At 37.6% G+C, this 14,867-nt stretch overlaps 1 protein-coding gene across 5 annotated transcripts in view; it reads right to left on the bottom strand.

Moving 5' to 3' along the window:
- Window positions 1-1,751: 1,751 nt before the first annotated feature.
- SCML2 (Scm polycomb group protein like 2) overlaps window positions 1,752-14,867 on the bottom strand; it is a 70,549-nt gene continuing 57,433 nt past the window's right edge. For 4 of the 5 annotated variants that reach the window (XM_064646701.1, XM_064646698.1, XM_064646702.1 and 1 more), the window contains 5 exons: window positions 13,682-13,864; window positions 12,506-12,619; window positions 6,473-6,754; window positions 5,617-5,780; window positions 1,752-4,133 (listed from right to left, as the gene is read on the bottom strand). In XM_064646701.1, coding sequence (XP_064502771.1) covers window positions 4,008-4,133; window positions 5,617-5,780; window positions 6,473-6,754; window positions 12,506-12,619; window positions 13,682-13,864 — 869 coding nt within the window. In that variant the 3' untranslated portion in view covers window positions 1,752-4,007. The remainder of the gene's footprint in view (window positions 4,134-5,616; window positions 5,781-6,472; window positions 6,755-12,505; window positions 12,620-13,681; window positions 13,865-14,867) is intronic. The other variant, XM_064646700.1, reaches the window with a different exon arrangement.

Raw genomic sequence — 14,867 nt, forward strand, 5'->3', positions numbered from 1 at the left:
TCTTATGGCAAAGACTTTTAAAAATTACACAGTTTCAGAGTATTAGAGAACCACACAAAGTTTTCTAAGTGGTCTAGAAAAAAACATCAGGTTTAAGACAATCTTTGATAACGCAGAACAGAAAAAAAACCCTCAAAACTGTAAGCTCCAGCTGAAAACAGCAGATAAATAGGGTAACACAATTTGTCCTAAACAGTGACAACTCTGCTTTAAGTTGGCTGGATACAGGCTGCTCTGACTGCTTGGTTCTGGATGTCAGGCCACTGAAATTTAAAATTATTTACATTATAGGCTCACATATACATACATACAAATAGATTTTTATTAGTTACTCATATTTAAAGGAAAACATGACCCTAAGCTGGCCCACTGGAATAATACATGAATGGGAAATGGTGACTGGAGCCCTCAGAATTAAGCAGAAGGTAAACTATTCATTTAACAGTGTTTCAATTCTCTGAATTTCACCTTCAATTACAGACAAGCACAAAGAAACACTTATGAAACTTTTATCTGACTGGGTTCAAAAGTTCAAGATTTTAGTCATCCCTACCCAGGGCTTGATTTTTCTCCTACAGAAGTACTCGAGATACTCAAATGTAAAATTTTCATATCACATTCATGGCTTACACAATCACACCCACTGACTCACATAAAACTGTCAGAGCTACAGAGAAGGTTAATATTGCTTTTCGCAAATTATATTCCTGACTGAAAAGGAAGAAGATTTCTACAAATACAATTGAGATGAACATCTTTGCCCCCGTGTCTACCACCTGAAGTGAAAAATGGTGTGCCTTTATGAAAAGCAAACAAAAAAGGGGAAGATGCTCTATCCTCCAAGCCAACATTCATAACATGATGCTGCTGCCTTTCACTGTCATTCCTACATATGTGTAAAAAAGTCCTACAATATGTATACTGACACAGCCTATCATACAGCATTCTTTAATTCCAATATTGCACAGGTCTTCTGCAACAAGAATTTTTAGAGCTGCTAGTCCTCCCAGGCAGCAGTATTTTAATTTCAAATTAAAGAGTCATGGCACTGTCTTCCAAGATGCCTGAAAGATACAGAACCAGATAAGCAGATGAATCCATGTTGATAGAAAAGCAGCTTGGAGAAACAAAGGGACTACATCATGTTCTCTATCAAATATACACTGAGTATACCAAATCCACTACCGAGTATCTCTGGAGAGAGATCAGACACAAAATGCCTCTGGGCTATTTTCACTGCCAACTTCCAATTTCCATCATTTGCCTGTGAAGGATGTGAGGTTATCATTAACCCAGCCTAAGTTACTTCTCAAGCGCAGGCTGATCCCTGCGAACAGACACTGAAACAAGAGATTTCTGCATCATAGAAATAAGAAAGCTTGAAGTGTATGAAGTTCAAACCTCTTGCCATTAACTGCTTTGACTTAATACATTTCATGTCTTTACCTGAACGCAGGACAGTTTTTAGCAGTCTCTTCCCCTCACTGGTTATATGAGAATTCTGCAAGTTGCAATAAGATATACAAAACCGAACAGTTGAATAACTAAGTAAGTTGTTGTTTTGAAAGCACAGACAAGTTCAAACATTACTCACTTCAGATGAACAATGTTGGAATGATTTTACCCTTTTGATTAAAACTTCCTTACATCAGATGTTTCCACAATCTGTCCAAAACTGCCAGATAAGATAGCTACCCTTGCCTACCCAAACAGCGCTCACACACAGACACGACATCAAACAAAACGGACAGTTACAACAATGAACAAACTATTTTATTTTTCTTGCTAGATAGGAACATCCCATTGAAAATAAAGAATAAAAAATATATTCTGCTGTAACACTCTGAATGCTTGAACCTCATGCTATAGCACGCAGAGAAATTCTGGTACAGCAAATCACAGTATTCCCTGTGCACATGGGTGCACACAAAGCCTTGAACAAATATTTATACCCATAATAGTGCCATGTACAAAAATGTCATTCCATAAAGGCCAAACAGAAAATTTAAACATCTTTGTTTTTTTTATGCCAAGGGCAACGTAGAAAATGAAAACTGTTTTCAGTCAATTACTTCCACTTAAACTATATGAGATCTTTTTATGCTGAAGAACCCAAATTCAGCATAATAAAGTGTGGAAGAAATAGCATACAATTATATATATGTATAAACAATATATTGAACATGTGGGGCATGATGTTTTCCTTAATACATAATTGTTGGTGTATCCATACAGAAGTTAAGTCAGTATTTTTCTAACATAAAGAGAAAATATTCTGTTTCTTCAATGAATGCTCTGACTTTTCTCACTACAAAGAGCATGTCTGTACTATTTGTCTAAGCACACATGCGCCACAAAAGATATGCAAAACAAATTGATATAGATAAACTTTAGTGTCAAATGTCTAATGATGTAATAAGAAAAACAATTCTCAAAGTCCAAATGACTTGCTGAATTAAAATTGCATTGTAGTCGCTTAAACTAACGAAATACTTAGACTTGTGAGTCACCAAATTCACTATTTTGCAGCAGTATCTCTGTTGAAACCTGATAAGTATCAGACTACTAGTAAAGCAAGGCGTTTTCAAAAAAGGAATTTGTAAAAAATACATTTATACTATATACTTTCATATAAAAAGGCATTAAGAAATATAATAAACCCTAGCATTTGAGGACTACACTTTCCCTAACAAACAGTTTTTATCACTTTACTATTATATATGGTTTCACTATTACATTCAGTTTCCTACACAGAAAGTATATTTTCTTCTCCCTGATGTATAATACAATTGCAGTGACAACAAACTGTCTTATTATCACCACTCATTCTTGCAGCTTAAACAAACAGCACCAATTTTACCCCCCAAAAAAAGGTTTATCAGTTACATAGTAGCACTTCCTTACAGGAAATATAAACCCAAAACATAGTAACCAATGTGTCTTTCCAAAAATATATCAGAATATATGGCTCAGATTTAAGGGATGAATATTCAGGAGTATTGCATAGTACAGGGATCTCACCTGTATGAATAAAGACACCTTTTGATTGTTTGTCACCTTCTGACTCCAAGAACAAATTAAACAGGTGCTAAAGAAAGTAATACACAGCTAAATTTACTGGTAAAAAAAACAACAAGAAATTGTACAGTTCTCTCTGGCACAGTGCAAAGTACATACTAAAAACTGAATACATATGTACACTGTGTATGTATTTTTATATATATATAGTATGTATTTCCCTGACACATACACAGGTACATATAAAAAGCATGAACACACATATCCATGCCAAACTGAGCAAAAAGATGGAATGTTTACGATGTGGATGCATTGTTCCAGTGAAATCAGTTTGTCCCAGAAATGGCTGTTTACACAGCCAATATGCCGTTCCATGAAACAGAAATATTTATTGCCTGCATAAATTGACAATATACCATATATTTGTCCTCATAACTTACTGAAGGACTGATAATCACACTTTATAAAAGCTTATATTTGTATTAAGCCCTCTCTTCCATAAACTTTCCTCTCTTCTGGAAGACCAGAGTATTCACTACAGAGATGAGATCTTCTATTTCAAGTTTTTCTTGTAATATAAAAGTTTACAGCCACCACTGTAAAAATTTTAAACACCTGAAGCCGGTTTATTTTATTATTTCCCTTTGGGATTCAGCTGTTTTGGTTCTGAATATGAACACATTGGCTGAAGCCTGTAACACAGAACACACTTTTCAGGATTAGGAGAGCGCTGTTACCCGACCTGCCCACACCCAGTATGATCAACTGTCCTTGCCTGCCAACTTTCTGAAATAGTTCACAAAAATACCAGGATGAAATACAAATCCCTCCCCCCCCCTTTTATCCTGAATGTCTTTTTAACATTTCGAGAGCACTTTCAAAAAATAAAGACTATTTATATCAGCAAAACAGTTTCAAACAAAGGGGATGGCTGTGAACCTGAGAGCTTAGTGTGATACAAACACACACATTTGTGGTATCTCCATGGTCTAGTACTTTCCTTGTTTAAGTCGTTCAATGTGGTAGCACAACTTAAGGGCAGGCCCCAGCTTCAGTCCCATATATTTCACTATCATATCACTCCTGAGTAAGAGCAGTGCCTTCCCATCAATTTCCTGCAGAAGGAAGAGAATAAACACAACATATAACTTTAACAAGTTGCATGGTAAAACTGGAAAGTACATTATATTTCTTTATACTGTCGTAAAAAAGTATCTACTATACATAAAACAGTAACTTAGTATAACTTTATATTTAGATTTCAGATGACCACTGAAATTTAATTTATTTTAGTATTTTTTAATGTATGATTAAGGTATTTGAGTTGTTAAAGAAAGAAAAATATAGTAAATAAGAGAAACTGACCAAACAGCCCTCAAAATTAGGTCCTGACTGGGAAGAAAAAAGTGAGCGGGTCGAGGGGGAAAAAAAGAAGCTGCAAAGGAAGGTCTGTGCAGTTAGAGATTAAATGATCCAAGAGCTGAGGCCTTGCACTGAACCTTGAACACAGCTGTGGGAGGATTTTGGCATGTGCATGCAAACAGTCACACAGAGGAAGGGGTTATAGACCATCTAAATCTGTGAAATAAGACAGATCTATGTCCATGTCGGACCAGAGAGATTGTTAGGATCAAGACCAAGGACAACTTAGTCAGATTTTAACAGCCTGACTGAGAAGCTGCTGAAATATGACAGTCCTAAGCTCTTAGTATCATTACATACTGTAGACAGGCAATTAGTTTCATAAAACACCATAAAGAGGACCACTCTTTCTTATTTTTTTAAACATAAACCTGACAAAACAAGTGACATTTACTGTTGTTATACAACTAAGAATAAAACATAAGACAGGAATCTCTATTAGTTATTTTGAGTTTTCCTTCCAATCCAGCTTACTCAGAGATTTAACTGTTAGTAGGAGATGGTACAGAACATGGGTGAAATACTACTACAGAGAAAGCCAACCTCTTTTTGGAGGGCCATATATACAATGAATTAAGAAAGCAGCTCTTTGCTGAGCAACCTGACATAGAAAAGTACAGCAAGAAGGTACAGGGGAGATCAAAACCAGCACAAACTGACATAGTTTCTATCTCTAAAGATAACATCTAGTCAGACCTTATGAAAACCTGTGCATTGTTTTTCCAAACAGATGAATTCAACATTTCAATTGATTCTCTGAATTCTAGTATTAATGACCAAGTGTTCTAGCTAACAAGGGATAACAGCATCTCTACTTTGGGACGTTAAATCTCTAAAACAGGGGGGCCAAACGCCCCATACTGTACATGGGAATACCATTTTCTCTAGAGATACCAGGGATGTTGGCCATTAGAACTTGGGTACTTCTAGTATTGGCATTATTCCATATATGCTGGAAAGCACTGGCTATTTACTTTAGTCTAACAAGACTGGAACACAGAGAAAATATACTGCAGGAGGAATTTCAGGTGGAAAAATAATTTTCAGCCTCCCTCTAATATACACATAGAGTCTATTCTACCTTCAAGTGTAAGTAGAGTGACAGACACGAAAGCTATGTTTTAAGACATTAGTGTGACACACAATCTACTAGAAAGGAATGGATATGCATCATACATGTCTCCTAAAGAGTTCTGCATGTGGAGCAAGTGCCTGTGGATCAGCTTCTTTCACAAAACGCACCACTTCCTCTATTGACCAGGTGGAAGGGTCCTTATTCAACATTCTTGAAGGTTCCCTTTTTAGTGAATTCAAATCCGGTCCAGTTGTGGAACTTGCAGCTTTTAATATAAAAATATTGTGAAAGGAAAAAGTATCACTTGTCTATACAGGGATAACACATTTCATTTCAGGTAAGACACTTCAATATTAACTTTTGGCTTTTATTATGCGCTCTTTGCAATATATTAAAATGAAAGATGCTTTATTTTCCTTCTAATGATAGTGAATTGTTCCTTTTGTTTTTAAATGCCTTCTATAACTGCAAGTATTTACAGCAGCACAAACATTAGCACTGTGACATACCTAGAGGGATTAGTTTGACTTGTACTTGGCTCCTGGGTCCCAAGACGCTATTGACTGGGAATGTGGCAAAGTCAATTCAAGCTGTGCAGACAGAGGGAGAGACAGTAGGAAACCCTATCCCTGTATTTCAGCAACATGGCAATAGCTGATAAGACACTCAGGAAGTGATATGCATACAGGCCCTGTCTGGTCTGGCTTGCTGCAGGTTCTGTAACAGCAGCAAGAGGAAGGTGCAGCAGGCAAGACCCACCTCAGCCTGCACAGCACTATTAGTTCTAACAGGCTTAAGTTCTGCATTTGCAGTTACATTATCAAGCCTGACATGCTTGGCAACAGCACGTTTCACTCCATATGCAAGCTTTCCTATGGCAAAGAAGTTCTTTATTCATAACTTTGTATGTTAGTAAAAGCAGTTATATACTTTGGAAGGTTTTGTATAATTGCATACCTTCAATTCGCCTCTGTATTCGATTCCTACTGACTTCACAGTAACTGCTGCTCCCAGCAGAGCTCAAAGACAGACTGCGCAGGATTGGGACTGAATTTGAGGTAGCAGTTGCTGGTTGATGGGAATTTCTGTAATATGCAGCACTTCCTGCAGTACGGTACTCTGTGGAATTTCGACAGGTTGGGCTTGACAGATTTACAGAATTAAGTGCAGAATCCATAGAGTCCTCAGAAAATCGGTGTTCTTTGGAAGTGCTGTTTTCCTCTATAGGCAAAGTTTCTGCTACACAAAAAGCAAGTATCAATATGTTCAAAGTGATGGACGTTATACCTTTATTATTTAAGACCTTGCTATGTTCTCTTGAAGATACTGACAGATTGTAAGCTTGTTAACCAATCCCCTGTGAGGCAATCACTGCTTTTGAAAGTTTCCCCTTCTCCTTAAGTAATCAGTGGTCTCTTACTGTATTTTTAAAACTTTTTTTTTTTTTGTAGCAAAATATTTAATATGTCACCTTTGAGACAGCCTTCATAAATCATTTCAGTTGTGTTTATTGAATCCTATGAACAGGGAAGTGACAAAGGAATTTTTTTTATAAAATTGTCTAGTGTTAATACTGATACATCAAATAATTTTAGTCAAGAATTTTCATTATTTTTAAAACATATTCTTAAAAAGCTAACCATTAATATTATGTAACAGTTATTTTGCAAGACACTTTTAATACAGATAAAAACCTCATGTTAGCTAATAATTGTTTAAATTGCTCTAAACAGCAGAGGGAGGCACTAACTTCATAAACAAAACAAGTGGACAATTGTTATCTATGGATCCCAAAAGGTTCAGACACAGGGACCATTGTTAAAAAGAGAAAAGGTTACAGGCAAAGGCATAGAAGGCTGTGAGTGCCCTGTACAGTACACTAATGTAACATGTTTTTGACCACAGTGCTGTACCTACAGACCCTTAGTTCTTTGCACAGGGAGGGGTCTCAGAGTCTGTAAGCACAGACTCTGGAAAGCTAAAGGTACATGTAAGTTACTGAACACCTGGAGCAAGCAAAAAAAACCCCAAAAAACATCAGATCTCATGAAGGGAGTATAACAATATTCTGGTTCTTATAATTTATCAGCTAATTTTTAGTCTGCAAAAGGCAAACAACATCCACTCAGAAGACTTGTGAATTTTTAGAGCCTATCAATACTGTTTCTAAGCAGATTAGCTAAGTTCAGCAGATCCTTTCCCCTGTGGCATGAGAGAGGAGCCAGGTTTGCTTGATTACTGAAAACTCCACTCCTGTTCAACCCAATTCAGGTCTGTTTGGGAGAAGCATGCTATGTGAGGGGAAAAAAAAAATCCCAAATCAACAAGACCACCACTTCATTCTCTATCAATCATACATACTCCTCTCTGATTGCATCAGGCCAAGCAACAGCATGAGAATGAAGTTGGAACCACAATGTACAAATCTGTATGAAACAAATGCTGCTTTGGCAGGAGAGCTAAGAGCTGGAAAAATATAGCTAACAGGTTCACAGAAGTGTAAGCCCCACACTACCATCTTGAAAATTATTCTAGTGAAGTTATAAAACATATGCTAGTGAAGCAGCATATTCTTTGGAATAAGAACTGGTATATTCTGCGAAACAAGTTCATGAAATAAGCTTTTTACTACCCTCTTATATGAAAACTTTCAAGAACTTCTTGGGCAAATCCCGAATTAAAAATAAAGGAAGAGTATTTTCCTAAAAGAAACATCAAGCTTCTCAAGCCTGCTTTCAACTTGGTTCATGAGGTCTTAGGTTCTCTGCTGAATCCTGTTTAAACGTGGAGTGCAGTGAAGAACTGTTAAGTGTATTTTGGTCCTCAGCCAGCATAATCCTGGGAGGGGATAAAGGCATTCACAGAGCCAGCTCCCTACTTAGTGAATTCAGTAAGGCAAGATCACGGAGTCACAGAATCATTTAGGTTGGAAAAGACCACTAAGATCATCAAGTCCTACCATTAACCCAGCACCACCGTGTTCACCACTAAACTAAGTCCCTGAGTGCCACATCTACGTGCCTTTTAAATACCTCCAGAGATGATGACACAGCCCAGGAAGCCTGTTCTGATGCTTGACAACCCTTTTGGTGAAGAAACTTTTCCTAATATTCAATCTAAACTTTCCCATGTGCAACTTGAGGCCATTTCCTCTCATCCTCTCTCTTGTTACCTGGGAGAAGATAGCACTCCCCACCGCCCTACTTCTTTCACATAGTTGTAGAGAGCAAAAAGGTTGGCTCAGGGAGCACTTCCACCAGCTCCCTCAGTACTCAGTACTCTGGGTAGATCCCATATGGCCCCATAGGCTTGTGCAGGTCTTCAGTGGTGTGTCAGGTCCTGACCTCAGTCCAATTTCCCCCAGGATTATAGAACCATAGAATTGTTTAGGTTGAAACTGTTCAGGGTTGAATCACAGAATTGTTTAGGTTGTCGCTGTCTTCCAGCTCATGAAGGTTGTCCAGCTGTCTTCCAGGAGGCTGGGTACATGGAGAACAACTGCTCTTATTATTAAAGACCAAGGCAAAGGAGGCATGAAGTACTTCAGCCTTTTCCTCAACCTTTGTCACTTTGTTTCCCTCCACATACAATAAAGGCTGGAGATTCCCCTTAGCCCTCCTTTGATTGATGAGAAAAATAAGAAAAAAATTTTCTTGTCTTTTACAGCAGTAGCCAGGTGAAGTTTTATCTGGGCTTTGCCCCTTCTAATTTTCTCCTTGAATAACCTCACAGCATCCTTGTAGTCCTTCTAACTTTCCTGTCCCTTCTTCCACAGGTCATAAACTCTCCTTTTTTTTCCTGAGTTCATGCCAAAGCTCTATGTTCAGCCAGGCCAGTCTTTTTCCAGCATTTGTCTTCCAGCATTTGGAGACAGCCTGCTCCTGCACCTTTAAGATTTCCATCTTAAAGAGTGCCCAGCCTTCCTGGACTCCTTGTCTAAGAGACAGTGTAACATCATTTACTAAATTCAATACTCATCAAATAAAAAAGCTTTTATGGACACAAGTCCTTCTCTTTCATATAAATAATTCTAAAATAACCACTGCAAAACTTTATAGTTTGTCAAACTTCAATCACAAAAGCAAAGAAGAAGCTACTAAAATTTTCAAAAAAACAAACAGGAAAATTAATTCATATTTCTCAGAAGTAGTTACAGCAACTTATAAAAATTAGAAACAAAAGCTATCATTCCATAGAATTTCAGAAAGATTTTAAGAGATGTAGTCAACAATGAGCACTATAAAATTAAAAGCTAGCCAACCAAGGGAAAATTAGAGCTGTAGAGAATGAAATCACTAACAGAAATCTCAGTCCAAAGCCAAAAGGCAGAGGTGATATTTTAAACAACTACAGCAAAACTATTTTTGTAGCTTTCATAGCAAACAGGCAGGAGTCCAAACATAGGAATTTTTTTGAGAAATAATTGTTTCACATAATCTTTGTCAAGATTTCTGAAGACAAAAAGATTAAAAAAATTGACTGTATTACAAAAGAATTTAATTATATTTATTTCAATTATATCCCAGACTTCTTTCTGATGTTTTATACCCTAAAGTAAACAATAATAAATAGATCTGGGAAAGATCAACTCTGCTTTTTTGCCCTAAGATACTCGCATTTGAATTTATCTTACTGTAAACTCTCACATACACAAGGTGGGAAAGGTGGCATATTTCCCATCATTTTTTAGGGAAGGTGTTCGGCAACTATAGTGTCCAATCCACCTTCTGTTCCATCCATCTAGCTGCTCTACAAACATCCAGCAAATGCAGCTTTGCAATCCATGGAGTGACACATTCCTCCTTCCTCGACGTTTCGAGCAGTTGTGAATAACAGTGCTCAAGAAAGAGGTGGGAGGTTCCACTGCAGAATGCCTGATCTCTGCACAGATTAATAAAAGGTCAATAAGAGGCCTTATGTTTCAAATGTAAGGATGACAGTATACTGTTTAAGCACTGAAGGCCTTAGCAGGAAATGGATGTCTTGTTTTCTTGAAGTTCTTCTGGGAATTATAAGCCAGTTGTTCTGTCTCATACACAACAAAATGATGTAATCAGACGCAGTAGTAAGAACACTCTGTTTTCAGGGGTAGGGAGTCTGACTTATTCCCCAGCTCCCTCCTCCTTTATCTTTCATAACTTAAAGAAGAAATTGTTAAGGAGCAAGAAAGGCAGTAAAATCTGCAAAACATATCCCTGAGCAGATCAGAAGGAAAACGAGCTGTTTTGAAAGACCCATTTCCCACAATTATTCCATTTCACCTTCAAATGATATTTCGAAACAACTATTTTAAGACAACATCAATGGAACAAGAACTTTTTGGGGGCAGATCTTTTTGCTAACCAACCCATGACTGACCGCTATAAAATTGCCTCCAGATTTTCAGCGGAGGACATTGCTCTAATGGGAAACACACAACACTAGAGAACACTCTGCCTCTTGAAATGCAGAAAGCACAAATTCAAACTTTTGAAACCATGGAAAAACACTTATTTTAATTATTTTTTATCCAAGTAACTGCACTTTACAATGAAGTACTGATCTTAAAATGTATTTTAAAGACTTCCTCTGTAAAAGAGATCCATTACAAACAAGGATTAAGAAGCACAATGTGCACTCATGTTTACTTTGAGAAAGATTTCTAGCAAGATAAACTTAAACATTTGTTTTGCTCCAAATGAAACAACTTCATTTGAGCATAATTAAGTGCTCCACACTTATTATGTTACCTACCAGAAGTATCTGACTGAGGTGTACAATGTATCTCTCGAATTAAGCCAGTGCTTCTTTTTGAAAGACACAGAAATCGATAATCAATGCAGAACTGTATATAATAACAGCTGCAGGAAATACAAATATGTGAATATGCTACATATATACAAAAGAGGTACCATTTTAAATAAGCTATCATTTGGAACATTTTAATTTTATATCCTTTTCTGCTTTAACAGAAGAGATTATTCTGCCCCCACTCATGCTGATAGATACAAAATCACTTCAGGATCACATAAAAAAAGGGGGGAAAAAAGAAAAAAGAAGGAAAATACCTCATCCCCGTCATATTTCAAAAAACAATGTGCAAATATCTTCTAGCAAGAGAAAGTATGTATCAGATGGGATGAGTCAATATCATCAATTTATCACGGCTGAACGAGTTAAGTAGCAAATACAGAGTAAAAAAGCATTTTGCTGTGTCTCTCTCTCTGAGGTTTAAACCTAGAGACTTTACTTCACATCTGAGGCAGACTAAAATTAGACATATGCTCAGTTACTGCAGCTCAATTGCAGCACAAGAAAAAAGTGCTATTTATTAGTGAACAACATCAACCTAACAGTCAGCTGCCACAGGAAGACTATGCCACTACCCTGGCCATGGCTGCCTTGGATTCAACCCTTCCCTATGCTCACCTGAGTCCACAGTGACTCACCCCAGAGAAGTAAACTGCAAGACTCTTAACCAGAATGTTTTCTGTGCTTTTGTTCAGTGGTTCAGCACACTAATCAGCCAGAGAGAAGGAGTAGGGGTGGGCTAGGACTCAATGCGGGGACAAGGAGGCAAGGAAAGCAGGAGCAGCACAACTTTCACAGGCAGCTAGCCATAAACTCTGCTAAATTGTACCATCAAGCTGCACCCTTACTCACTTAATGACCTCTGCCTAGAGTTAAGAGTTGCTTCCAATTTATCTCCTAACCCATTTCAAGGCAATTGGTTTTCAGCCATACACGAAGCAGGAGGCTTCATCTGTCACCTATGTGCCTGAGCCCCTTCGCAGAAAAGGCTGCGGGTTTAGGAGAAGCACTGCTGTGACTTGCAGTAGATCTTCCCTAAGTGCAAAATCTGTGCCAGTGATCAATAATTAACATACTTTCACCCTGACCTGTCAAAGGCTAGAGACAAACCAGACACATATGTTGTACTCAGTCCTTTTTGACTGGAAATACTGAAACCATAAATAATCCTCATATATAATCCCGACATAATGTAATTACCTTCAGATGGATGAGCATCCTTTCTGGGAAGTTTAGGGGAAAGAGGAGCAGTATATGGTGGAGAGTCCTGAGAGTATCGTTTAGCATTCCTGTTTTCAGGTATTTCTTCTTTGGCTGTGAAGAGGAAAGTCACCATGTATTATTCCAGCATAAAGCTGCTCATGGGCAAAGTCCAGGGACAAAAGCAAAGACAGACATCAGCCAGTCACCAGGTTACAGCTCAGTTTCTTGTGTCACACAGCCTCAGTCATTTCAATACGAGCTTTCTAAGTTGAATTACCTTGACCCTGTCTACTTATTTTTCTGAAAAGAGTTAAAACTAATGACTTGCACATGACAGATAGGATTATAAATTTAATTCCTCCATTGGAAAGATGAAAAAAAAACATATTTTCTAAAGCAGCACCCAGAAAACAGACTCAACTACCAGACAGCTGAGAGGAAGCTTCGCTCCCAATATGAATCTCCTGAAATTGCCCTGACAACAAGGCCATCTCAGCTATGGATCCTGGTGACTCTTGATCTGGGACTTGTAACACCACATCCTGCAAACAATCTGTTGGGAGATGCTGGGCAAGTCATTTCCTCTCCCCTTCACTCTATGTTCCTGGAGCAGCAAAGATACTGGACTCACGGAAAATTTCACAAGCAGCCACCTGCAAAATCCACCTTTTCTACTAGAAGACTGGACTGTACATAGCAGAATGTAAAATTTTTGGAGTCACCACTAAGTAAGGTGAATAAAGAGAAAAGAAACGACCTTTTCCTAATATTGGGAAGGGTTAGACTGAATTGCCTATCAGGGCAAGCCCCTTCTCATAGGCAGCAAGTATCTTTCAGTAACTTTATTTTATGATCCAAACATAATTTTTAACAAATAAAATGTGAAGTTTTGAGCTTGTCTTTTTAATGGTATCACAGTGGTAAAGTACATACGTTTTCTGGCTTGCCTACAAGGAGGAGTTCGCTGAACAAAATTATTTACACCCATGTGGTATAAGCTATCCCTTCTGTCAAAGCACTACCACAGTGGAACCAATCCATTAAGAACTGAAGTGTATTAATTTCAAGCCATTCGCATCCTAGAAAGACTAAAAATTTACATTTTATAATTCATAATTTCACCGCATTTCTCAAAAATACCAGCACTTGAAAGTAGCAAGTGATTAACAATACCTGGCTTGTTCCTATCATACTCTGTAGGACTATGTGCACATCCCATGTAAGGGCTGAAAGGCTGGCTACTGAAGAGATTATCACACTGCAGGCTGTGGCAGAGCTTCTCCAAGAAGCGCAGGACAAATGATGCACTGTTTACAGAAGGAAGATTGATGGCATGCTTTTCCCCATCAAAGGAAGCTGTGAATAAGAAGATTACATCACACGTCGTAAAGTATAGTAAAATACCATCATTAACTTAAAGGAGAAGACATCCAGATTTGATTTAAACCACACAAGACATGAGAGGAGTAAATAATCATTCCAATAGTTTAAAAAATTCACATGCAAAGGACTGATTTTATCTTCCATTGGATCCATGTCAGTTTAAATTTGCTCTATAGGAACTGGTTTTAATAAAATAATTTGGGATTCACACTAGTATAACAAAACTTGCAGCTATTTCCTCACCACCAAAACCTTGTGTAATTTCTGCTACTTGCTTATAAAACAGTAAGCTTTCCACCACCTATTTGCAGGAGATAGTACACAAAAGACCCTTTAAAATATTTGCTAAAAAAAAAAAAAAGCCCAAACAATTTTTTTTCTTTTTTTTAAAAAAAGAAGGAATGAAACAAACAATTTTAACATTTTTTTTCTCAGTTTCTAACTGAAGGGAGCATACTTGTGGTAATGTGCTGGCATCCATTACCACTGAAATTGGTAACTTTTGCCACTATGGAAACTTTTGCCATTTATTTTATCACTAGAGAAATCTATGCTACTGTCAGCACTACAGTGGTCAAGCTCTCACTTATTTCAACAAAAGCTAGGTGGCAGAGACACCACAACAGCCACAAAAGAATCTGTAGTCTTTTAAACTGAGTGATTACAAGGAACCCGGACATGTGCCTTATGTTTTTTCCTGGCTGATCTCCTTCCTTGCCCCTCAAACACAGTGTGGCAGCTGATATTTTTCCTTTTCTGTGCAAATTAGTAAGGTTTTGAAAAGGCTCAATACTACCAATATATGGATAAATAATTACCATTACATCAGCTGAAACTTTTAGTTACTTCTGATTAGAAAGACTTTACAACAAAGCAGGAACAAACTTGTAACTTAAACTAAGCACTGAAAAGAAGCGGCACAAACACCAGGTTTATGCATCAATTTGTCTTCTTGGTTTTCAGCCTGTCATGCAGT

Source organism: Pseudopipra pipra, chromosome 2 (assembly GCF_036250125.1).
Source record: "Pseudopipra pipra isolate bDixPip1 chromosome 2, bDixPip1.hap1, whole genome shotgun sequence".
NCBI lineage: Eukaryota > Metazoa > Chordata > Aves > Passeriformes > Pipridae > Pseudopipra > Pseudopipra pipra.